The sequence below is a fragment of the Camarhynchus parvulus genome, chromosome 2 (genome assembly GCF_901933205.1).
Source record: "Camarhynchus parvulus chromosome 2, STF_HiC, whole genome shotgun sequence".
NCBI classification, from domain to species: Eukaryota; Metazoa; Chordata; class Aves; order Passeriformes; family Thraupidae; genus Camarhynchus; species Camarhynchus parvulus.
In genome coordinates this window covers 85,832,670-85,859,306 of record NC_044572.1, presented here as the reverse complement: position 1 = coordinate 85,859,306, position 26,637 = coordinate 85,832,670, and the positions used below count along the sequence as shown (strand labels likewise).

Genomic DNA, 26,637 nt, shown 5'->3' with positions numbered 1-26,637 from the left:
CTGCGATTTGAATTTTGAAGTATTGATCTTTGGTAACTAGTTTGAAACAGTTAACAGGAGAAATCATGATTAGCTGCTACTTCTGACTAGGTCAGCACCCAGTAGCCAAGCGTGGCACTGGGAGAGACCACATCCACAGAACTTAGCTACAGAGATGCAGGTCAAAGCAATGTGACTGCAACTAAATCCTGCCAACAGTACTTACTACAATATTCATACTTCTTAAGAAAACATGTTTGCATGCTTATTAAAATGATAAACCTGTGTTTTATTGTAGTTTAATTTAAAAAAAGGGTTGAAACCTAATTTTTCATTTATATTTATATCAGTGTGACTTGATAATAGAATTGGCAAAATATTTTTCAACTAATACACTTAGTTGACTTGAACTGAATATATTTGCTCTTTTGTCTTCCTTAGTTCTGCTACTTCCACAAAAGATGCTCAGTCCTAGGTAAAACTATGCTCCCTTTTGACAGAGAAAAGGCTTGAAAAGAATATCCACCACAAAGAGTTATAGTTATACCTATGAAACTACGTGAATTCTTAATGTTCTAAATTAGAAGTACTGTAGAGGTGTTTGGTTTTTAAAAAAATATTATCAAACCTCACTCTGTTATGAAGTATATGAAGCAATGCTAAAAAATTAGTCAGCTCTAATCCTGGGTCATTTATAAGCAGCTGACTTGGTAATGCATAAAACTTCTCATCTTAGTGTTCAGTATAGAATTTAGTATGACCAATAGGTTTGTATAAAAAGTCATCTTCATGGCTTTATCCTGATGTTTCCTGTAGGCCAAACTGTATTACATTCATTAAAAGATTATGCAAATATTTGGGGTTTTTTTCTCTAAGGGAAAAAATCAAGTCTTCCTTATAAAAAACTATTACTAGTTTCTGGATGCATGACTAATCAAAAAAGCTAGTTTCCTGCTACTTGAACAAAGGGAGCAATTTGTAAGGGATGTGTATTGCTCTTAGAGACGGTGTTCTGGAGGGAAAATAGCTGCTTAGATTTGAACGTTTTACCCTAACTGCTGGTAGCAGAGGAACTTCAGAAATCTGGATGCCTGAATTATTTACTATGCTTTTATAGGGATGAGGGATCAAGCTTTATCTTTTCTACATATTTTGCTGGAGTTCTAGTGGTATTTTAAGGATACAGTTACAGGAGGTCTGTCACAATGTTTTATTCCTGGGAATAGTCCCTTCTGCAGTTTTGAACAAGGTGATAGTTCATAAGAATGTTCTTATGGACATGGTTAAACATGAGAGAAGGACTGTTCTTGACCTTTTTCCCTCTGTAGTGAAAACACTGCACACATCTCTGATTCTTTCTTAGAGAAAAAGAAGTTAAAAGTACTTGATAAATTGACATTTTAAATACTTTACCCATAAAATGTAGGTAGGGCTCAAGATTTTCATATGCAATATATTGAGCATGACTTTCTATATGTAAGTTTGTGTTTTATGCAAGTTCTTGACAGTGCAGTTGTATTAGTGCAATCTTTCTCTCTTCCCTCTGCCAGAATTTTGCCATTCTGTTAATGTAACTACATTCAAGAACCAATGTCACAGGCCATATTAATTCATTTAAGTTTAAAGTGAATGGAACTACTTTAAAAGCTTATCAGTATTACATCTGAGATGTGCAGAGAAATATTGATTTGTGTGACTTGCTCATGAGCACAGAGAGATATGCTGCACACTCTCTCTGTGTACATCATGTGTACATTAAAGCTATAAACATAGCCATGATAATAGTTCTTTTAAATTAGTGGCTTTGGAAAGATACACTGTAAAGAGATGAGACTATATTCGCTGCAGACTCAGTCATGATCTCTGTGCTCCACCTCAAAAGCCTTGCAAAATGTTCTGACATGCACACTTGGTTGGTACTAAGAAATATGTAATAATTTGAGTCTCTGTTCATATGCAAAGTAAGAATTAAGTTGCTTTGAGTTTCTCTGGAGACAAATATTTAGATGTTTTAAACTCATATGTACTTTTAGCGCAGTTTAGCTTTCAAGACACGTCAGAATTTGTTTCTGTGGGTTTTAGTGGCAGTCCAACAATGCACAGAAAAACATGAGAAGGCAATTAGAACTCATTCATCTGGAGAAGTGGTAAGGAATGGTAATCACCTTCAAGTCAACCCTCCTTCTTGAGGTTTGTAAAAGAGTCACTAAGAGTTCATGCTGAGCTTCCCCCCGACCCCTCCAGTGTCACACTTATTTTTGTATGAGGTACTTTTTACCTTATGTGAAATCCTACTGCAGGCCATGCATTGTTGTGGTACAATTTTCAACTCCCATGTGCTTTGAGTGTACAATCTAATATTCCATAGCTGAGCAGTAAGACTATTTGGCCTTTTTTACACATTTTGAAACTGCGAGTTATTGCAGAAATCTGTTTCTGTGACTGTCCATTGCATTCTCCTTCACTTCTTTGTTCTTCCTTTGATATCAATCATCACAACCCAATAGCTCTTTGCAGTACAAGTAATTTTGAGTCTCTGGGTGTATAGTAACTGACTGCTGTATTTTGAATAACTTGTTCTTCATAATTTGTGCTACGTTGAGATTTGTTGGTGTTACAGATTCTCATTTATGTGTAGCTCACTATATATTTTTTTAGCTGTTACAGTGATAATCTTATATAAAAAATATTAACCAGAAAATCCTAGAGAAAGCACAATAGAAAAATCAGTTTGATTGTGTTTTAAACTTCTCACAAAGAAATTATCTGCATTACTGTAGGAGGCAATTCATTATATTCAGCTAGTCAAAACATTTCTGTATTTCCTTGGTAGAGAAGTCCAAGAGCACTTATGCATGTTGTTGAAAATAAGTGTCACATCTCTGCTGTAAATACTTGTGAATCCCATCTTGGTTTTGTCTAAGTGTCCAACCCTCTCTTCCTTTTTGGGTTTTCCATAATTAAGAAATAAAGAAGAGCAAGAACTTTCTGTGCTATGGAGTGAAACACTTGGGAGATGTGGAAAGGAGTATTGTGAAATGTAGAAGAAACTAGCTGAGAAAGTAGAAAAAGGATAGACAAGAACAGGGGAAATGTATCTTGATTCAAGTCTCTCCATAAAAAAAAAAAAAGCTGAACTACATAACTAACAGTTTTGATCATTCTTTACAGACTTCTTGAAAAGACCACTGGAGAGTTATGTGAAAAAATTAAAAGTACCTGTTCATGTGATTCGAATGGAACAGCGTTCTGGATTGATTAGAGCAAGATTAAAGGGGGCTGCTGCTTCTAAAGGCCAGGTCATCACCTTCTTAGATGCTCATTGTGAATGTACAGTAGGCTGGCTTGAACCTCTGCTGGCAAGGATCAAAGCTGACAGGTAATTATCCATCTATTCACTCATCTTTGGTTTTTTCACTTACGAAATTTTCCAAGTATTACAAAATAGCCTACAAGCAAATATCTACTTTCTGAAGAGCTGAATAAATTGTCATTGGTGTAAGGATAAAAGGCTAATTCAGTTAAACTTTTAAAAGTAAAACTCTGTTTCAAGTGAAGTCTATATTGGGATGCATGGAATAATGTGTTAAATAGTGGGAGCAATGAATGAAATTGAGGAATTAGGGAAAATTGGGGTCTTCAGTCTGCAGCTTGGCCTATTCCTTCATGAATTGGGTAGATATTCTCAAGAAAGGAATCAAGCCCTGATTTCATGTAGCACTACCATTGTGAACAAGAACTGTTTTCAGGCTCTCATTGTGATTTCTTTATTACATAATGGTTTTGATTGTGGAAATCTGGGCTGTGTCTTGGTCTTCTGGAATGTATATTCTAAAGTTAGAATAATTACTAGAATCATGCTGATCTACACTTATATACATGATGGAAATTGTATTGGGGATGAAGGTGAGAGAATTGTCTGCTTTATAAAATATCCCTACATCTGAACAGTAGCTGTAGTTGTGCACTAGGCTGTTAGTAGTCTACACATTAAATAGAATAAAATATGGTGCTGAAGATCCCTAGTTTTTTATTGTTATAGATAAAAATCGCACTTGAAATTTGATGTTACAAAACGTAGTGTTACATGATGAGTAAGCTACAAATAATGAAGAATCTTTGTTCAGCACTGTGCAAAGACAAAGTAAACTTTGTTGTCATTAATCAGGTTTTGTGAGACTACAATACATACATTGTTACAATTTGTGCAAATATCTCCACTTAAGTCCTTTGAATTCAGTTTCATACAAGCAGCCTCTGAATCTTTTTACAGAGCTTCCCATGAGAAGAGGCCTGCTTTGAGCATGGTTACTTAAGTGTCTTTAAGATGATTAGAATTGGTTTCTGTGAATATGTATGTTAATAGTGTCAGGACAGCAGATGACAAGGACACTTTGTGTCAACTGTGATGCAGTAGTTGTATATTGTTAACAATTACTGTCATCTCTTAGTCCTGAGGATGTATAAAAATACTTACCCAGAGTTAATATCCATGTTTTAATTTCAAAATATGCAAGTTACTTTTACCACTCAACTAGAAACAAGAACCTCTTGTTTTCTATCTAATCACTATGTAGCAATGATAAAGTTGGGATCCTTATTTCTGTCTGCGGAGGATGAATATTTATTACTGGTAATAATGCAAATATGCTTAAAAAAAAGATCTGGCACAGCCAAAATTGTATCAGATTTACAATTATCAAGACAGAATTTTAGTATGTTTCCTGTTAATAATTTATTGAATAATGTTGTTGAGAGATGGTATAAAAATTTCAACTGTATGTGTAAAAACAATAATTAAAAAAAACCAAACATCTTCTTTACCTTTTTGAGTAATAGATTGTATTAGTTTAAAATTTAATAATTTTGCTTCTTTCCTTTTCCTAGGAGGACAGTAGTGTGTCCCATCATTGATGTAATCAGTGATGACACCTTCGAATATATGGCAGGTTCTGACATGACCTATGGTGGATTCAACTGGAAATTGAATTTTCGTTGGTACCCTGTTCCTCAAAGAGAGATGGACCGACGGAAAGGAGACCGAACCCTCCCTGTTAGGTAATGAGAAATTATTAAATTGTTTCAGATCTTTGTCTGATATCTGGTTTTTATTATAAACTCAAAAGTAAGCACTTCAGGTTGTTAAGTACTTAGTCAAACGTTGTAGCATCTTTTTTGTCTGATTGAAGGAACAACATAGCAGTTCTTGCATGGATTGGTTGTCACTAACTTTTGGTAGAAGTAAAGGAATCAATCACTTTGTCACTTTGAAAATATTTTTCAGTTCTATGTTAATTACTGGAGAATTACTGGTTTTCAGGTAACACTTATAATGATGCACAAGATTTTAATACAGCTTTTTTTCTTTTTTTTTAATTCAACCTTGTTTTTATCTTTTATTATAACAAAGCAAACTATATTTTGTAAACATGCATTGATTTTTTTTTGTGGTATATGCATGTATATATATTGGTGTATGTGCATTTATATGCAAACTTTAAGTCTTAAAAGGTGGGATGGGAGGTAAATTTATACTTGGATGTCATGTAGGTTTATAACAAAAGTAATGAGGAAGATAGCTTGTGTGTAATGTGTAACTTCTGACAGTTGCAAACTTATATTTTCTGTCCTTACTTTTCTGAATGCTGGGCATTATTTACTTACAATAAAGCTCAGGATCCAGCCTTTGCTGGTTTTTGTTGTTTTTGTTTGTCTTTAGTTTAAGAAATTAAGAGGTCTTCTCAGACCTCTTTATTCTCTTCCCTCTGTTTCCTTTTAGCAGGGGTAAAGACATAAGTTTTTAGTTAGCTTGTGACCTAGCTTGTATTTAAAGTGTCTTTCAGAAAAAGCCCTAGACATTTCAGGATAACAGCTAGTAATATAAAATCATTTATGCTAAAAGTGTAAATAACTGAACTACAAAATGACATAGTTATGTCATTGGCTTAACATGTAATTTACTTTTTGTATGTTTGTTGTCTAAAAAAGTTGAAATTTGGGAGATGTTTCTAAAGCTCTGAGAAACTACTAGCAGAGTTTTATTTTTTTGTAGCAATAAGGAATCTGTAAGGAAAATCTGGATGCAACCTTGACCGTACAATTTTCTTGTATGAAGCAATAAAAGTGAAAGCAAGCAGGCTGATTAATGGCCTCCCAAAACTCTTTCAGGAACAGTAGCCTGAAGTAAAATTTTCCTGTGTGAAACTGGTTTCCTTTTTATGAGTTACCGGCATTGGAGGCAGAAGTCTTTCTCAGGAATGACAGCAGCTTTCTAGGGACTGTTTCTCTATCCTGACACCAGTTTGAAGTGAGAAGATAAGGAGAATTGCAGCTACCTAATTCCATCTCTGAAAAAATTTGAGCTAGCAGCTACACCAACAGTAGCAGAGTTTGAAGGGAAGCTTACTGAGAAGGAATATGCTAGGAACTTGGGAAATAAACAGCTACTTTGTCAGTGTAAGTGTGAAATGTATCTCAGCATGTTTTTACAGTGACCAATGTGATTTTTTTTTTCTCCCCCCAGGACACCTACAATGGCAGGAGGCCTTTTTTCAATAGACAGAGATTACTTTCAGGAAATTGGAACATATGATGCTGGAATGGATATTTGGGGTGGAGAAAACTTAGAAATTTCCTTCAGGGTAGGTAAAACTCTGCTGGGCTTTATTAATCATTAGTTTATTAATCAGGACAGTGCACCTGGAGTTCTGTAAAACACAGATCTGCCACCTGCACCAGTGTCCTCTTCTGTTGCAGCTGGCACACCCCTTCCCTGTTAAATTCCTCCCGCAGAGATACAAAAAGACTGTATCTGCCAGTAAAAAAGTGCATGATGAATTGTTGGTATAGCTTTGTGATTAAAAGATTAAGATTGTTATTCTGAAGAATGAATGTTTGTGTGTTGAAAGGAATTCAGGTAGAAAAGCTGTTGAGAGCAGCAGTTAAGGGTGATGTTGTCAGTGCATCGTTTAATGTGCCAATGACATGTGAGCACCTCTGTTACAAACCCTGTCTTCTTGCTCTTTACTAACTTCATGATTTCATGGATTTGTTTGGTTGTGGACCTAACCGGTGGTATTCTCATTTTCGTTCCTACCAAATGGCACCATTTCCTTGAATTTTATTTGTCAGCAGAAAGTACATAGGTGGGAATTCTGAAGTACTTCAGCTTTCTGAATCTGCTATTTTTCAAGATCCAAGATAAAACTGAAAGTATTTTCAGAGACTTGGGAAGTGTGTGGGTTTTTTTTCGTGGAGATTCTATTTTATAATGGACTAGTTTAGACACCTGGTAGTTCCTGTGATTCATGTGAGCCTTTTCCTTCCTTTGTCAGGAAGGGGTCAGCTTGCCCCGTTCTTTAAAGTAATCTCTGGCTGATGTGGTATTGCTCCATGGGTTGAAGTACTTTCATATGCTGCCTTGCTTGGGTTTGTGAGCATCTTTAGCAGTCTAGCAGGAAAAAACATGCAGTTCTCTTCCATGCAGTGTGCATTTGTTCTAGACCTCAGCTAATGTTGTTTCCCCACCTTGAACAGAGGCAAGTGATTAATGTTTTGGAGCTTTTTTTAACAATAATTGTTCTGTTGCTTCCAGATCTGGCAGTGTGGTGGCACTTTGGAAATTGTAACTTGTTCGCATGTTGGGCATGTGTTCAGGAAAGCAACACCGTACACTTTCCCAGGGGGTACAGGGCAGATAATCAACAAAAATAACAGGCGGCTCGCAGAAGTCTGGATGGATGAATTCAAAAACTTTTTCTACATTATTTCCCCAGGTGAGCAGGTCTTTGGTTATGAGAAATGCTTATTTAGAATTAAAATATTGCTACTACTGGGAAATAACATGAGTATTTGTATAAGAATGTTATTGCTTTGAAGTTTGTTAAGACAGAACTCACTTAAGGTGTACAAAAAGTAAGGTCTTAATTGAAAAATAATTTTGTTAGCCAGAGATATGCCCTGAAGGGGTTTTTGTTTGCTTGTTTTTTAACATGAACATGATTTATGAATGAGCTTCCTGTGCAATAGAATTGAAGCTCAGTGGAACATCAAAGAGCTCAGTTGTAGTGCTGAAAATTAGCCATCCAAAGTCATATTGCAATGTGCTGAATTTTGGGCTCTGGCTCCCATGTTGTAGGCATTCCATGCTGAATACATCAGAAGTGATTTAAGTGAAACCCAGAAGGAGGAGTGGCAAAAGTGAATTTGTATTTCACTATCTAGAGTATAGGGGCAAGTTGCCAATATAATTGACTGTGACGATATTTATTATTGCTTCTTTATGTGGCTGTTAGCAAAACAAGAGGATGTAAAATATGTGGGAAAATTTCCCGTAAAATCAGATTTTCTGCAAAAAATTCAGGAAAGGAAAGGAAGCCTGGGAAATATTGAAGTATTACTTTCAACTACAGGTTATTTTTGTTGTTACATAAAAAGACAAACTTCAGGTAGCAAAAGCCAACCTTTCTAAATACTTGAGCCATTAGACTTTATGTATTAAGTGGTATTTTTATATACCACATCTGCTTTTCCAAAGAAATTTCTTTAAAAGTAGTATTTCCTTATGACCTGCTTATTAAACCTGCATTACTGTTGACATTTAAAAGCTGTAACACAATGTAGTATGAGTCTGAACAGTGTCAAATTTTAGATAATGGGTTTTACAGACACTTGTGGAAGCAACTGACAGCGCAGCTTCATGGTGGTTTTGTCTTAAAAGAATGCTTTACTCAAATGAGGCTGTGTAAGACTTCTAATTTAAAAAAGAGTCTTGCTACTATTCAAAGCTTTTTAGGTGCAAATCAGAAGCTAAGAACTTATTGTTATTGCCCTGTTGTGTAATTAATACAGCATTATGAATTCAAACATGAACATGTAGAAATATTCAGAAAAGTTGTGTATAAATAGGTGCAGTCTTTTTTGGTAAAGATTGCTCTTATGCATCCATGTCAAACTAGATTTTAAAAGGTACCAAGTTACAGGAAGACCTAATTATAAAAAATAATCAGGTTCCTTTAAAAATGCAAGTTACTGATAAGCTGTGATGAGGCTCTGTTACTTTGTATATCACCTCTGTATGCCTTTCATTTTGTGAGGTAAGTGTAAGCTACAAAAGAAGTTACACTCTCTGAATTTTGTAGGATTGGGTTTTTTTGAGATGACTTTCATAGCACTGCAGTACTGTAGAATATGCATGCATTCCCCAAAGACAGTAAAAATTCTGAAACGGTGAAAGTAAGTTAAGCAGTTATCTGTAATTGCACTGTATATTTTGTTTCCTTTCAAAAGATGCATGTCTGCATAATTTGTATGCTAATGGCCTGAGTGATTGTTGGATAGGGATGTGCTCTGGCCAAGCTGCTCTGAGAACATCTGCACCTGCCCCCTGTCACACGCTCCCGTTTGTGTCCCCGTGACCGTGCACTGGTTCGATGCCAGAATTTTCAAGTGTCTTGAGAACAGGATAATATTGTATCTGAACAAGTTGGGTTATTCTGAAATTGATTTGTTGCCTGAGGCTGTGAGGAGAATGCCCAGTACTGTGGGTTATTCTTTAGCTCTGATGAAAACCTGTTGTTCAGAGAAGGAACACACAAATGTACTCGGATCTACTCATGCCTCTCACCCTCCCAAATCCACACAAGTTGTGAGAGCCAGTAGATATCAACTAACAAGGATTACCATTTTGGGAAGTTCACAAGCAGCTTATTCTTGTTATTCTGAAATCTCCAATTTTAGCTGAGTGTTGCAGAGTGTGACTTTGCCCATTGACAGCAAATAGCATCAGTACAGGTCTCAGTAAGTCCCTTAGTTGTTTAGGAACTCTCCTAGTTGTTTAGTGAATCTCTGCTAGCTTGGCTCACTTAGCTTTTCCAGATATCCTTCTAATATAAAAATTTAAATGTATAGTTCTTACAGAGTGCTGGTGTAGTAATCTTCAGGCAGAACACAGTGTGCAGCCTGTGAAACTGTTTGCTGGTACAAATGTGTACTTTCAGTATTACTGTGACAGTGTCACAAGCCCTTGCAAGGAGCAAGCTGAGGATACTTAGGCTGATGCTGGTTTGCAAGCCTTTGGTGCAGATGAATGAGGAAAACAAGCAATCCTCTGTGCACCTAGGATTTTTCTCACTAGTTAATATGGATGCAAAAAATTGGATTTTGGAGGAGATAATATACTGACAAGCATCACTGAGCCTAGCTAACAAGACACACTTGTTTCCTCCTTTATATTTTCTTTCCTCTTCCCCTAAGATAGTGAATCACAGAGGGATTCATTCAGGAAAGCAAATGTAAGATTCTCAGGTAGCTTTCCCACTTCATGTAATCTGTGTTGGGAAAAAAATGTCTTGCTGCTTGAATGATAGGAACTCAAGAGACTTTTTACTATTGATACAATGTAGTTAAATGGAAAGCTGCCCTCTTGAAAAGTAAGCCTGAAATCCTTTCCTTCTTTTATAAGTATGATCCAATAGAAACTGCTACTTGTCTGTACTAAGCTCGTGTGAATTTTAGAAGCCACCTGTCTGCTTAGGAGTGGTTAGGTACAGATGGAGGCTGGGCAGGAACTTGTTGCAGCTGCTGCTTGGCCAGAATGAAGCCTGTCCCTTTGCAGGCAGCAGCTCCTCTCCCCAGCAGTACAGGCACTGGCTGCAGGCGTTTCTCGTGAGCTCCTGGCTTTCCTTGCAGTCATGTCTTACACCAGGGCCCTGTTTCCCAGACTATTTGCTCTTCAGCTTTCAGAAAACAAATCCAGCATGTGAATAATCTGTTTCCTGGCTCCAGTCATTCTTTCTGTGGACTCTGCCACTTTATTTCTAGTGCTGGTCATTCATCACTTTCTCCAGCCTAAAAGCTTAGGGCTGTATTGTCCAGGATGAGGAGGCTTCACGAGATGTTGATGTCTGTCTCACAGCTTGCTGTGAGGGGACTACCTTGCTTTTCATGGCAGGTGTAGGGAAGGTAATAGGGCTTCATCTCCCCTCACCTGCTAATCCTTCATCTGCATCAGCTGCTTCTGGGACTTTTTGGGTTTCTCAGGCGTGTTTCTCCTGTGGGCTGGCTCCCCGGGGTTAAGTTAGCATCTGTCAGCATGGGAGGTACAGCAGGAGTCTGAAGGTGAGCAAGGGAAAGCTGCCCCTTTGGCAGCAGCAGCAGCTCAGAAGTATTAGGCTGGTCAGCTTTGCCCCAAAGGGTGTATTCTGAGATATATTTTGGGATGTACCCGGGAGGTGTATTGTCCTGGGACTAAGTGGGCTGGCATAAAGCCTGGATAGACAGCACTGTGGAATTACCTAAGCAGGAGTCACCTAGACAGGGACAGGGTTCATTATCCTGAAAACTGGGTCTGTAGACCTCATATCTCATCACTGCATGCCCTGGCCTCTAGCCAGGCACAGCAGGTCAAGGTTCAGTATGTAGAGACTGGAAATGGAAAAAATTATTTATGGTTGATAGGGAGGACAGAGGAGGGACTGAGTCCACATCTTGCAGTGTAGCTAAGCCTGTGTTCAAAGTATAAACTAAATGTTTCTATGTGGTTTTGTGTTCAGATACCAGTCCCTATTAGCATTGATTGAGAATGCAAAGAATGTAGCTATACAAATTGGTTTTAAATTATTATTGCTTATAGAGTTTCATAATACTAAATAAAAACAAGTTATATTATTTTTATCAGAAGGCTAGATTTAGATGAAATAGTTTTCATACTCTGCTTTTGCAAATGACTGAGCAATTTATAATCATGATGATAACAACATGCTATTTTTTTTCAAAGGAGTTTAGCATAAATATATTGCCACACATTAAACTTGGGCAAGGAAATCTTCAGCTCTTTAAAGTTTGAGGATGGCACAACTGTTGCAACATGGCTGGTGCTGGTGTGGCTGGATGATTTGAAGTAGATGTTTTTTTGCATTACCAATATTTTATGTATTATATTTTTAAAAATATTAAAATATTTAGATTATGTCTTTAAGGATGTGTGTGGAAAAAAACCCATGTGATTGTCCCACAGCTAACAGCAAGCTGTGTGATAAATAGAATCATCAGGGAGACCCAAACTTTTAGATGTAACTAGAGTTAGGGACAGGGAGGTTGTGGAAAAATATAGTTATGGTCAAATAAAGATGACAGTAGCAAGATCTCTTAAATACTACTCCTGATTTGTGTGATGTGGATACCCCATCTCTGAAAATGTTCAAGGTCAGGTTAGATGCATCTTTGAGCAGTCTGGTGTAGAAGAAGGTGTCCCTGCCCATGGTAGAGGGATTGGAATGAGATGATCCTGAGGTCCGTTACAACCCAAACTATTCTGTGGTTATATGAGTCTTTCCTAATATTTTTTTTTAATGGACAAAAGGTTTGAAAAAACAAGTGGCCATGACTGTCTTCCTCACGATTCCTTTGGAATCTGGCATAATTGTCTCCTCAGAGGAAATCTGATCTAATTTACATTTTGCAGTTTGGTTTTTGTTTTTTAGCTGAGCCTTTGAACAAATGTCCAAAGCCCCTAGAAGCTTATATGTCACTGTTGTGGTATACATATAAATTTTACTGGTATGTGGAGGAAATAATGATTTAAACCTGTACCTAATTTTTAGTATGCTCTATACTTTGCTGCAGTTTTCCTTGCTTTCTTCCAATGTTTTTTCCCCAAAAGAAATTCCCCATAAGTAACTGGCACTGCACTGGAGAGAAATACTTAAGGTGGCCTAGCGTACTATTGATAAGGTACCAAAAATCTTGGAAACAGAATAATTCAGCCTTACTGGAGGACACCCCAAGGGCAACTCTAACTGTTCTGCTCTTCAGTCCATCTGCTAACCTGCTGCTAATTGTAGTCTTTGTGTATGGTTTGGTGCACATCTGACTTCAGAGAGGATTTTTTTGAAAACCTTTCTGAATAAAAATGGTTTAATGGAATACAATGTAAGAGAAAAATCAGCTGACACTTTTTGTTGTGTGGTGACATTTAAAACTACTTTAAGAAACAGCTTGCTTGTATGCTATTAAGTCTCACTTTACATTTAATTATTTATAGATGTGACTTTAATTCTTATTGCCAGTGATGTGACAAAGCCTTAACAGTGCTGGTTTTGGGAGGTCAGTGTAGCAACCTGAGTACGTTTTGAGTGTTGTTGGATGTTGTTTGTAAAGTTGTTGTGAGAGGGCATGATAACTCTTTCATCCATCAGCTGCTTTTTTATCACTGAAAAACGAAGAATCCGGTTCTTAGCTGTGGTTGGAACCTTTCTGTTCCTGAATTAGCTTTTGAGAGAGTATTGCTTTCTTGTAGAGCAAATATTTGCTGTCATGAAGATAGAGCAGCATTCTGTGGCTTGGTTTTTTGTTTTTTTGGTTTTTTAAAATTTGTCTTGTATTTTTCGGTTCTGGGATTTCTTCTATGACTTGAAAGCCCAGACAGAAGTTTTCTGGGATTCTATACAAACAAGATTTCCTTTGCTTTCATTCTCTTACCAGTATAGCTTTCCAATATATTTATTAAAATAAAGTCTTTCATTAAAAAAAAAAATTCTAAAAACCTGGCTAACATTTTTTTCTTTCTGAAATATTATGTTTTTCATTGGCATTTACAGACAGTTAGCTAAAGTTTGATCCAATTATCTGTCTCAATTGAGTAGAAAGACACCATCTGCTGGCAAGTCCATTTAACACACAGTATGCCAGCTTAGAAATGTCTCAAACTCTTTCCAAGGTCAAGAATTTTCAAGGTAACTCGCAGTCCTCCAGGTGGCGAGATTTCTGAAAAATGTGTGCAGCTGGAGGTCTGTAGTGTGGTGGCCAGCTGAGCCATATTTGTAGTCTGTTAGAGGAATTTAAATTGCTGGGGCCAATTTTTATTCTATTTTTTTGCTTTGGGTTTTTTGGTAGTGTACTGCATTTGACCTGTGTGATATGGAGCATGGTGTGGGAAACAAAAAAAAAAAGACATAATACTTGAAAAGTAGAAATTATCCTACTAATTATTATTATTATTACGATTATTATTATTATTGGAATATTAATTACAAAAGTGCTGCATTTGGGTGAAGCAAAAATATCTACTCTTCATGCACACTATCCTCAACCCTTCTGTGGATGGGACTTGCACAAATTAATTTTCAGAGGGAATTAAAGCAACCATAAAGGAGTGGGAAGGTACAGGAAGAAGGAGCACTTTGATAAATGAGGAGCAAAGGAATAAAAAGGCAAGCGAACTACCACAAAAAAATGATAATAGTCATAATGGTGAGCATACTTCCTGCAAATGTTGCGGTTATATTGAACAAATGCTGAATTATTTAAGGTTTAGTGCTGTGTTTGAAGGCTGCTTTCTGCCTGCTTCCTTATGCAGTTAGATAGATGATGAAGAGTCCAGCAGGTGGTACCTGGCTTACAGAAATAAATTAAATTGGAATTCTGCTTGCTCCACAGAAGGAGACTGCTGTGTTATGCTGCATAGATAACGCACTCCAGTTACCACTGGGGATAGAATGGCATTAGTTACTAAAAAGGTTTCAGCCTTGCTCCTCTATTAACTTAGTTAGCAACTACACTCAAATTGTTCCACAAACCACAGGTAAGAAATTGTCATGCACAGCCCAGATGGAGTGATTCCAGCTGTTGTGGAAAAATAAGTCATGGGTCTCGACAGACATGTTCATAATGCTATATTAAGCAAAACTCCCTTTGAATAGAGATGACTTTTTAAAGAGAAAGTCTTTCATGGAAGTAGTAAATTATACTGATAGATTTTCTTATTGTTAAATGGTATTTATTGGCAGACATTGAATACAACTTGGTTTTTTTCAGGAGTTACTAAAGTTGATTATGGGGACATATCATCACGACTTGGCCTCAGGCGCAAGCTCCAGTGCAAGCCTTTCTCCTGGTACCTGGAGAATGTTTATCCTGATTCCCAAATCCCACGCCATTACTTTTCTCTGGGAGAGGTAAGATTTCATCTTTCATATTCATCTTCCCTATGTAAAGTACATTGTGCAGTAACTTGTGTTTTGAACTGAGTAGTGCATGCAAGTTGTCTCCAGCAAAGTTCAAGTATCTTGCACCTGTGTTTCTGTTCCACGTAGAGTGACAAATCTGGCTTCTCAGTGGGGCAGACAACTGAACTTTGGTATGCAGTACTGTAATTTGAATTTTTTCCTTTTTTTTCTACTACATTACAAAATGTCATATAAATGGGTTTAGAAATATTCCTTCAGAAATGTAGTTGTGCGTAACTTTCTGTATAACGTTCTCTGTATAGAGTACAAGTGAAGTTTTGCTTGAAAGCTATACTAGGTCAAGCAAGGTCTTTGCCTAAAAGCTGTTCTGAACTTTTCCCCCAGAACCCTCACCAGCGACCAGCAAATTCTTGTGATCCTAAGCCTTGCTGAGCATTTCTCTTTTTTCTTTAACCATTTTAACAGATGATGCTGTCCTAAATAAGTAGGCACCCTCTCCTCTACAAGTCATGTTGAACTAAATATCAAGTTTTCTGTAGAGTTATTTGGTACTGTTGATTTTAAAAGAAACATTTTTAGCAGAGTGTGCTTCTTCATGACTATCAAGAGACTTGATATTCATGCCTGCTTACTATATAGTGATATAGGGATTGATACTTTTGAAGGTTTTGGGCTGCAGACTCGATTGTGTCCATTCTGTTGTAGCTGAATCTTTGAGCAAAAAGTGCCTCCAAAGTGGAAGGATCCCCCGAAGAAAGCAAAGAAACAATCATGGTTCTGTAACCTGATAGCTTGAACATTTGCTTGAGAGTTTGGACAGTGATGCCTCATTGCTAATATGGGTCATTTATTTCACATAACCTCTGGTGCATGGAGAGAACTGGTGCCCACTGTGGTTTGATAAGGACCTAGTTATCTTCTAAAAATATCAGCCTTTGGTGATGTGCTCTTTTTTCCCTCCTAGATAAGAAATGTGGAGACAAATCAATGTCTGGATAACATGGCAAGAAAAGAAAATGAGAAAGTTGGAATTTTTAACTGCCATGGAATGGGTGGCAATCAGGTGACAATTTTTAAAAAGGAATTTTCTTAATGTATTGAGTTATTTGAGACACTACTGCTTATTGTGACAATTCTTGGATGTTTTCATCAAAAATAGTTATTTTTGATGAAATAGTTATCTTAATAGTTATCTATAAATAGTTATATTCAAAATATACTAAGGAAAACCTCATGAAGAAAATACCTGTAAGAGGAAATGCATGAGAAGATTTGGTGTTGATTTCTGCTTGTATGTTTTTCAGGCCTGATTGCAATACATTTTAGATCAACTTTAAAGTCAAAAACAAAATCATGGGAGGAAAAGACTGCTATGAGCTAGACTTCCCCACCTGTAGGTTCTTTGGAAATGCATTCTGGTTAGAATTCCTGATTGGCATTGTTACTTTAAAAAAAAACAAAAGCAAACATGCCTGTGCCTGAAATATATTTTTAATATATCTTTTTCTGTGTGTCAGTTGTGGGATTTATGTTTCATCTGGTTTTTTGTTCTACTTTCTTAATGATTCTGATTAATTGTTTTCACATAAACAGAGATTACCTCTGTTTGGGGATTCTCCTGTTCCTTCACAGCAAGCATTCTTCAATTCAAAAAAAGTCTGTTTTGACTGAACAGCTTGTGATTGTGTTTATATCTGTTCCCCCCAAAATTTTTAAAAATCTTTCCATGCCTCACTATAATAAAGGGAACAGAAAGCAAATTAAAAAAATAGTGGGAATAAATGAAGTAATGCACAAATGTTACCCTTTCCCCTCACTCCGGGAATCTTTTGGTTGAAGCAGTTCTTTTTCAATTCCTCTCATTCATTCTCTCTCTAGGTTTTCTCATATACTGCCAACAAAGAAATTCGAACAGATGATTTGTGTTTAGATGTATCCAAACTTAACGGCCCAGTCACGATGCTCAAGTGCCACCATCTAAAAGGAAATCAGCTTTGGGAATATGATCCAGTGGTAAGTCTTCTAAGGACTTTTGACTGTAAAATGAGCCAACTTTGGCTTTTACATGAGCCTGCAGAGCGACATATTCCAGTGTGGACCACTATTGGACAGACAAAATCAGAAACAAAGTCAGGATTGTGGTTCCTCTGTTACTAATTCACTATGTAGTCACACAGTGGACATCTGTGTTAATTTAATTACCTGGTGAGTTTGAAGGAGCTTTTGGAAGAACATTTTGCAAATGCTTTGCGACGCTGTGGAGAAATATTATCTGATAGTGTAGTGTTGTGTAACAATCAGATCAAAAATGGAGAAGTATTGCAGGTATCTATTGGAGCAATAAAAGGTAAGAGTAATGATGTGGTGACAAATTTAGCACTCAGTATTTTGTCTTGCACAAAGTTAAAAGGAAATGCATTTCCAAGTAAAAAATGAGCATTGGAAACCGGTAAAGGTGATTTTACGTTTCTAATCATGTTATGTCTAAGGTATAGATGCTTAAAACACCTTTACTTAAATCATGTTCTTTCTTCTACATAAAGTTCAAATTTACTTTGAAGTTCATATGGAACTGCCAGATCTAGAAATCATTTTCCAGTGATCAATTCATCATTAATTTGATTTGCCAGCTCTAGAAATGATTTTGTGATTGAGTAATGCTCTGACTTGATGGATAGTTAGGAAAAAAGTAGCTCTCATATTGTTAATTTAATATTAGTTATTCCAAAAGACAGTTCTGAGACAATTTGTGGATGAAGAATCTTGCCAATATTTGCAGTGACTATTTTTAAAAAGAACTTTCAGATATTTAGCTACTAAAAATCATTTCACTAATTAAAAAGCAAGGTGGGGGTTATTTCTGACTAAATACACTTGCTGTAGACTTCAGTAGCTGAGGTATTAACAAAGCCTGCATCCTTTTAGACCAAGAGCAAATATGTGAGAATGATGATTTTGTGATTAGGATGGCAGTTAATGTGGAAGACAATGGATCTCTGCTAGGATTTCTGCACATTGCTGGCAATTGTTGATAGGACACTGAAGAAAGTTGAAGGCTTGCAGGATTAAGTTAATCTTGGGAACCATTCAGTCTTGGTTTTAATGTAGTTAGTTTGCCTGATTTAAGCAGATAATATAAATAATATTACCACCTACAGTGATTTACCAAAGAGCAAGTGCTTTTCATTAGGTTTCTACCTTATCAGTGATAATAAAAATGCATCTTTAGACACTTAAACACAATAATCTGTCTTGCAGTGATTGTCACAGAGTTCTCCTATGTTGATCCTCAGCCATAAATTTGGTTATATTTGTTTATTCTCTTTATTTTGTCAGTAGAAAATCCAGGCATAATCTTCAGAGCATAACTGAAAGCTGGCTAATAAAGCACAAAAAAAGTTATAGGGCACTTAAAAAGAACTCCTGCCCACATAGCTAGTGATTTTTTTTCTGTGGTTTTTTTTTCTTTCTTCCTCTGTTCAACTCCCTCCTTCATTCTTCAGCACCCCTATGAGTGCAGGAGATTGATGTGCTCAGGTTTTTGAATTTGATTTTTTTAATTACCCTTAGCTGAGTGTGCACGTAAGGCCACGACTTTTCAATCATTCTAGTGTCCTGGCTGAGCTGCTGAATGAGAGAAGAAATACAGGTAGTAATGCCTGTGGTAGTGTAGGCAAGTTGGTGCACTGAGGAGTATCTGTAGAACAGTGGCAGGAAATGCAGCTTCTGAGGATCTCTTCTCCATGAGGATAGTGCTGAGGTGTAGATGGAGTGGTTTACCAAAGATTGCATAAGGGGGATTAGTAGGTATTGCAAAAGATATACGCTTATGTGAAGTTGCTCGTACTTTTCATTAAAGAACATACTTCTAAAAAAGAGCCCAAAAAGTGCTGAAAGAACATAGTGAAGGTCAGTATTGTGTCCCCAGCTGAGGAAAAAAAAAGTACTTTTGAAAAGATATTCAATGTGTTCATTCTGATCTGATAAAAGCTACTATTATAACTAATAACTGAAGTTGTATATCTTACCAACCTGTAATTTCTAACTCTTCAAATATCTGTAGCCCTGTCTTTAAAGAATGGTGGATGTTGCTTGACAAAGAACATAATTTACAAGTTAAGACTGTTTTGGTTTTCATAAAGCACTGCTTTTAGTGTCTACAATGTCATATAGCATATTGAAGTGTTTTTAGCATAGGGATCTGCTCTGTAGTCAGTAACCACGGGGTCTTGTCTAGGTTTTACTTGCCTATGGAAAAGTTTTGATGCCAACTAGAAATTTTTTGGTTACCTTATGTCTGGTGACTTTTATAAAGCTAATTTCTTTTTATTTTCTCTTCAAGAAATTAACCCTGTTGCATGTGAACAGTAACCAGTGCCTGGACAAAGCCACGGAAGAGGACAGCCAGGTACCCAGCATCAGAGACTGCACCGGCAGCCGCTCCCAGCAGTGGCTGCTCCGCAACGTCACCCTTCCAGAAATATTCTGAGAGGTTCAGGAGAAGAGCAAGGATTGACTGGGCTACCTCGGCTGATACTTTGGCTACGCTGTTAAGTAGCAACAGGAGAAACTTCTGCTCGGCAGAATCCACAGCTCCTCAGCTGTTAGAACTCCTGCAGCTTCTCAGTATCTGTGAACCAGCCTTCCTGTATAAGGATGTGAAACTACCACACATAGCAGTGAAACTGTGCCCACTGATGTTTACAAGATCGAAAGAGTTTCTTCCAGCAAATAATTTAGAGAACATTTGGACAGTGGAAACATAATCAATGAAATAGTCTCTCTGAAGAGCTACATATCGTTTTAGTTTGCTTGCACATCAGTAACATCTGCTGAAAGTGCTGTTGTAATGAAGAAAGTTTCAAGAATTCTTTTTTTCCTGGTTAGCAGTGGTAACCAGACTACTAAATATAGATCCACAAATAAATGAAAGAGAGAGCTGCAAACCAGATTCAGTATCATGGCATAAGAATTCTGTGGTTTAAAAGCAAAAAGTGAACAGGGTTTAATGAAACTAAATCAGAACTATGAAAAGTACAATTTGTTATAGTGAAGTATCAAATTTATATGTAGATTTTATACCTCAGTGGGGGAAAATAACCAAGTCAAAAGGCAATTGTTTCTCTTTTTCAATTGTGTGATAGTCCATAAATACTTTTTTTTGTCCTGGTGAGTCTAAAATTATTTTGGGCGCAAACAAAATGAGCATAAGAATAAATTGAGCTCTTGAATGTCAGATTCACTTTCCTTTTAATTTTAATTTCTTGGCTGTTGCAATTGTATCTTTTTATTACTGTCTGAAAACTGGAGGTTAACATGCTGTCTAACTCTTTTTTTTCCCAGACCTGCCATTTCAATTTATACTTGGGTCAGTCAGCTTATGGACTTTCATGGCCAAACAAAAGATTTAAGTACACTTTGAGATTAAGTTAACTTCAGTATGCTTTAGCGCCCAAGACTTCTACTACTGTACTGCAGTTTTGTTTTCATAGCAATAAATCTTTTGTTCCTTGTTTGATTTCAGTCATCAGAAAGCCAGAAGAAAAGATATATGATTTGGGTAGAAGATTGGCAAAACTGAAGATTTTCTGGAATCCTTTTTCACTTCATATTCAGATGTGCTTCATTGTCAAGTGCATATTTAGATTAGACTCTGAATTGTAATGTTGATCTGCTGCTTTTTTCTAATAAAACCTAAAGAAAAATAGTGAAATTGGCATGGTTTTTAAAGTTAACATAGCCAAAAGCAATATGACTATGTCATTACATTGGTCTGCATTTTTTAACTGGATTGCTTTGTTTTGTTAAGAAAAATCTGTGTGGGCTGATCTTGAAAATGAGCCACTGACTGCTCAGAGTATACATTGAATTTTCTTTTGGAAAGAAAAATGAGATTTGCGTAATGGAGAGGATATTTTTTGATAAATGTCATTGTTTGGCCAACTGTCCTGTAAATCAAATTAAACCTAGACTCATGCAAAAGTTGTGTGAAATTATATTTGGCTGTTAAGGCCATTTTAGATTTACTATCCCAAGTTGCTGTTGTCAGTGTTATCTCCATTATTTCTGCAGCAGTACACAAGAGTTTTCGTACAGAATACAGGGGAAAGGTTAAAAAGTTGTACTATTACATTGCTACTTTAAAAATACATAGGATGAGACAATGTGGGTTTCATATTAGATAAAACATCCAAATATCTAACTATCTTTTATTGACCCCTTTGTCTGGATAGCCCTGCAAATCTTATGAGATTGAAGTGGATTTATGAAAGTAATTTATGAGAAATATATTGAAGTATTCCAAGATGACTTAAAAAAAAAAGGAAAAAGTTCATCTTAATGGTTATGTGGAAGATTTATTCCTTTCTTATGGTCAATGAAGAGGACAAGGTGGGTGACAGTGCCAACCTTTTTTTTTTTTAATCTTAGCAAACTAGCAATTTTTAGGGCATGTGTGTGTGGTGGTGCCTAAGAATGTGGTATCTTTTACTTCAGAAACAATTTCCCCAACACAAAACATTCTTTTAAAAACATTTCCAGCAAAGAAGCTCTAAATCAGAGTTGGGTAAGCTTTCATGGAGTGAGAAGCAGGAGCATCAGAAATGCAGTACAAAAGTCCTGTACATGTTAAAAATTTCTTAATTTGTTTCAGATTTTATATGCACACAGCACATCACTGAACACGCAAAAATTTTCACTTTGTATTTTCCACTTTTATGATCCCTGTTGTGATATCCTGTTAACAAAACTGAAGTACCATGCCTTGGGAGGTAACTAAACTTGTAGGCAGGCCTCAGTGTTACTGTGATTCTACCCTTCTTAGTTCAACAAGTCATTTTACATGTTGGTCACATAGAACTGCAGTACAAATAATTGCACAACTTGAAATGCATGTATCAAGTTGCCAGCAAGCTGAAGGAGCAGTCAGATTTCCAGCCTATACATTGCCAGTTCTTCCCTGCTAAGTATGGGGAGGGGAAGCAGCAGTCCCAAGAGTGGCTGCAGCCCTGAGGGTTTGGCTCCAAACCCCTCAGCTCAGCCAGTCCCATAGTGGGTAGCTGGGGCTACTTAGGGGCAGTGGGCTGTGCTTAGCCTGTCCATGTCTCCATGGCATGTGCCCAGCAGCTGTGCTGTGTTGGTGGGCAGCACAGGACTTCTGCAAAAAATCCCTGCACCAGTGGGCATTTCAAATGTTCTGTCATATTAAGCACTTCTCAAGCATAGCCATAGAACACACAGAGTTATCCTAGAGCCTCTCTTACCACAGAAGCTCATGTCACCAGAGCTCCCAGAGCTGCTGAAAAGTGATCTTCCTTAGAACTCTGCTCAGCTGTAGTCACCCAGCAGTGGTCCCCCACTTACAGGCATAGTGCTTCCATACACCAGCTTTGAGTAGGAACATTAGTTGGCTCTATCAGTTACTGACATACTTAATTCCTTTCCATCTAGTCTGTCCTCTTGTACTTGAGTCTTCAGATAGAATTTTAAGAACCTCTGTATGTATTTTTATTTAACCTGTTCTGAAAAAAACCCAAAGCATTGCCTTTTCCTTATTGTGTTACACACCCGTATTATGAGATTTATTAATAGTTTCCAGTAGAAATCTCACTTTAGTTCCTCAGCATTTATTGCTGTTCAGATCAGATGTAGGAGGGGAAAAAAACCCCACTGCTGTCTTATTTAACCTTGACAGCAAATAGTTGCATGGTAGTGAAAAAAAATCAGCTATATTTTGAAGAGAATTGGTAAGCTCTCTTATTGACCTTTGTCTGTTCTGTGCTCAGTGTATTTAGCATAAATTTCCTATGCATGCTCTAAAGGCAGTGTTCTGTTCTCCATCTCTTTTCATTTGCTGGTCTGAAGACATTTATTGAGAAATACCAGTGCCTTTTAACTGAGTTGAAGTAAATTACACATTATGATACAAACTTTAGATAACTACACTGTGCCAGGTCTGATTAGGTCATCTTGAGTCTCTTCAGATACTGAAAGTCAAAAAAGTTATCTGTGTGTACATATGACTATTACTGTTGTCTCAAACTGTCAGTTTGTTTTATCAGTATTAAGTTGTATTTTAATAGTGTTATTTTTATGATAGTTCCATTCAAAGGGGCTTGGCAGTTGCTCTTCATTTTATCACAGCAATAGTTCTCATCTGAGGTATTACTGTAAGCAAAAGAGAGAATCTGTGTTACAAGTTAGAAACAAAATTAGGATGATACTTTCTAATTCTTTCTTGTGTTTGTTCAAGTAATGTAGCGCATTCAGAGAGATGAGCAGAACACTGGCAGATTTATTCTGCTATTTTTCCCCTTCAAGGTAAGTAAGGAGATGCAAATATGCTTCAGAAGATTAACTAAGAAATAGTAACTCAAAGCTTTCCTTCACTACGTTAACTGTTCCTTCATGCTTTCAAATGAAGGAATCTGGGAAAACAAGTGCTACAGAATAAATTTTGGTAGCTTTAGGAGCCTTGTATCTGATTTGAACTAAATTGTAAACAGTAGAGATTTAGGGTAAGAGAGGAATGTGCAAAGTTTAAAACTTGCACAGTGTCAGAGTGCTGTTTGCTCTCAGTTCTATTATAGCATTTCTTACAGTCATTTTAAAGTAAATAGTTCTCAGGTTTGCATCTTACTCTAACCACTGATGATTGAGAATTGTTCAGCTAGGCATAGTTATGGTATGTGAAGGTGATGAGCATGGTGTTTGGTATTTTGAACAAAATAGTACTTATATAAGTAAGTAGTTATATAGTAAGTTTCTAAAGCAGAAAACAAAACCGACACATAACTAATAGGTTATCTAAAGACTAGAAATTATGACATTGAGATGAAAACTAATACACTACATTGTTCATTTATTTTCTTTATGAATCTTGGAGGATGTTTTTGTAGCATTTTGCTTGCATTTCATGCAGTGTAAGCTGACCCTTACCTTGCCAGGCCATTCAGGTTTGTGATGCTGCTCCATATCAGAATTGAATTCTGAGATGAAAGCAAACTGCTCCTTCTGACAACAAACCAAGTAATTGTCATAGCACTGGTTCAGGGCATAGACAGTAACCTGCCTCTGAAACAATCATGACTGGTTTCCTTGCCCATGGAGTAAATACTAAGACAGAATTTCCTTCAGTTTTAAATGCATCTTATGTCATTAGGAGTTCTGATAACTGATGTTTTTCATTGTTGTACTCTTTAGAAAAGCTTTTTGGCCTCTACCTCTTGTTAAGTCCTGTCTCATTTTCATCCCCTTTCTCCGAGTCTCCTTTTTTTTTTATTTTCAAAGGTTGGATTGTGGTTTTTAGGATAGTGATGAGTACATATATATATATTGCCTTGGAGATGTGCATTATTTCTGTGTTATTCGTTAGGCATTCCAATAGTGCATTAAGTAAATGTTTTCAGGAAGTGATCCTCAGAGGCATTTTAGTCTTCTGAATATTCATCTTATTATACAGGACTACAGAAGTAATTCCTTGTTCAATTTTGCATTAAGTCAAATTTATAGATTTTTGCTTTCTTTCTATGTATGCTGTTTAGTCATCTAGGGTTGGTTATTTTGCTGTCTTATATAACTTGGGATTTCTTCCTCAGTATGTAATGATACTGATTCAGTCACACATTTTGAACATTCCCACTTTTGCTGTTCTCTTGGGTTGGAACAGACCTTGGCAGGTCACCTGGTCTAAACCTTTGCAAAAGCAGGGGTGACTTCAAAGTTAGATCAAATTGCTCAGGACCTCACCCAGTCAGCTCCTCTGTGTCTTAAAGGATACAACCTTCTGGCCAACCTGTCTGTGTCTGACACCTCTTGTGGTGAAGAATTCCCCCACCTCCCCACCAGTACCTAGTCAAAACTTCCTTTTCTAGAGCTTTTCTGTGCCTTTCACTGTGCATTTCAAAGTCAATAATAAATCTTTACTTTGCAGATACTGTCTGCTCTGTCATTCTCCTGCCCCTGGGACTATAACCAATTGGCTGTGTGTAGTTCATATACTGAGAGTGAACTTGCAATAGAACAGAGGTTAAACCAGTGTTTCAAGAGACTTCACCACTACTTCCTCTAAATTCTAGAAATATGTATTTCATACAAGCTTAACTTCGGAAAAGAGAGGCACCTATCTTGTGAAGTGATCCAAGAAAAACTGTTGGGTCCATGTCCAGTCCACAGGAAGTGGGAAAGAAGCCCAGCCTTTATTGCTGTGGCGACTTCAGCATTGGAAATATTCAGACCAAAGAACTTGAGAGTAAGTTTTGCAGTTGTCTTGGCTGCCCAATGAGGAGATCTGGATTGTTTCAGAACAAAAACCTGGTTTCAAGTTCAGTAAAAACAGGAAGAATTTTCTAGCTGCTGTTTTCTCTCCTGGTTTTGATGTTCGTGAATTGATTAATTGGGGTATCTGAGTCTCTAGTGGATCTTTTTGGTCTGAAAATGTTTTCAGGTAGCTAACCAGATTAGCAAAATAACGTTTTCAGTCTAGGCCGGTTAGATAGACACAGCTTAAATGACCAGTTCTGGTGGTAAGTGTTCCAGAGTCTTGGGATATCACAGCTGCAGATGATTGCTGTGATACTGTAAGTGATGGCTTGTTGAACAGCAATGACCCTTCGCTTGTGCTTTCTCCTGTACTCTTTTGAGTCAGGGAGGTGCTGGGAGTGGGAGTGTCATTTCCATTACCCAGAGTAAAGAACCTCTCCCTGTGTGAAATGATGAAAGAAATGTATGCTTGAGGCAGTGAGATCAAGTTTCACATATAGTTCCCATTTAAATGTGGCTGTACTTACATGGTGAATGAACTGGAAACAAATCTCAAACCCCAAAATCCTCTCTCACATTCCCAGATGCTGAAAACCACAGGAACCGACTGTATTACCCATACTTAGGTCATGCTTGAATGTAGTAGCTCTCAGAATTACCCTTTGTAGTCAAAGCCAATCGTTATTCTGATCTGGCCTGGTTTTTTGTGATCTTGAATGTGAATTATTCATGAAAACAGAGAATTATTCAATTACCGATTGTGCGTATGTGTGTATTTATGTGAAGTAGTTCAGACAAAGCACATTAAACTACTTCAATTAGAACTGAAGTTGAACCTGGCAGCAGGGGCAGGTACACCCAACTTCCATCAAGAGGCTGTTGTACGACTTTGTTAAATGTTGTAGACATGCTTAGCCCTGCCTGTCTTGTTTGGTACAGAAATTGGTCAGTGCCACCTCAACCCCGCTCAGTCAGGTCCCTGGTATGAGGAAACACTTCATGGTTCTCATTCCTTTCCACAGCTCTGGGCTGCCACAAGGCATCATGTGCCATTTCCACTATTCTGCCTTGTACTTTTGCCTTGACAAAAATGCATTTCAATCCTGTGCAACAGTGCTGGAATGTAACTTGGAGGGAATTACATCTTCTGAGTCATGGCTTTTGTAGAAACCAGATCCATATGGTCTGGGTTTTTTTCTGGCTATGGACTTGCCAGGGCTGGGTCTCCTGGGTAGAGTGGTAGAATGGGTAGAGATCAGTCTCTTAAGATATGCTTTGTTCCTGGACACTTCAATCCAATTGGATCTTCCAGCCTTCTGCAGGCTTTAGAAACCATTTAAGTATAATCCATTAACCCTGTTGGCTCCTGAAGTCAGATTTGTGAAAAATAGATCTGGAGTGATCTTAAATGATCACTGACATTGTTAAATTG

General features: G+C 37.2%; 1 protein-coding gene across 1 annotated transcript in view; it reads left to right on the top strand.

Moving 5' to 3' along the window:
• Window positions 1-20,927, top strand: part of GALNT1 (polypeptide N-acetylgalactosaminyltransferase 1) — an 86,664-nt gene extending 65,737 nt beyond the window's left edge. The window contains 8 exon segments of the mRNA XM_030963588.1: window positions 3,151-3,358; window positions 4,867-5,037; window positions 6,503-6,620; window positions 7,574-7,754; window positions 14,794-14,933; window positions 15,910-16,008; window positions 16,824-16,958; window positions 19,288-20,927. Of these exon segments, the coding sequence (XP_030819448.1) occupies window positions 3,151-3,358; window positions 4,867-5,037; window positions 6,503-6,620; window positions 7,574-7,754; window positions 14,794-14,933; window positions 15,910-16,008; window positions 16,824-16,958; window positions 19,288-19,434 (1,199 nt within the window). The 3' untranslated portion in view covers window positions 19,435-20,927.
• The last annotated feature ends 5,710 nt before the right edge of the window (window positions 20,928-26,637 follow it).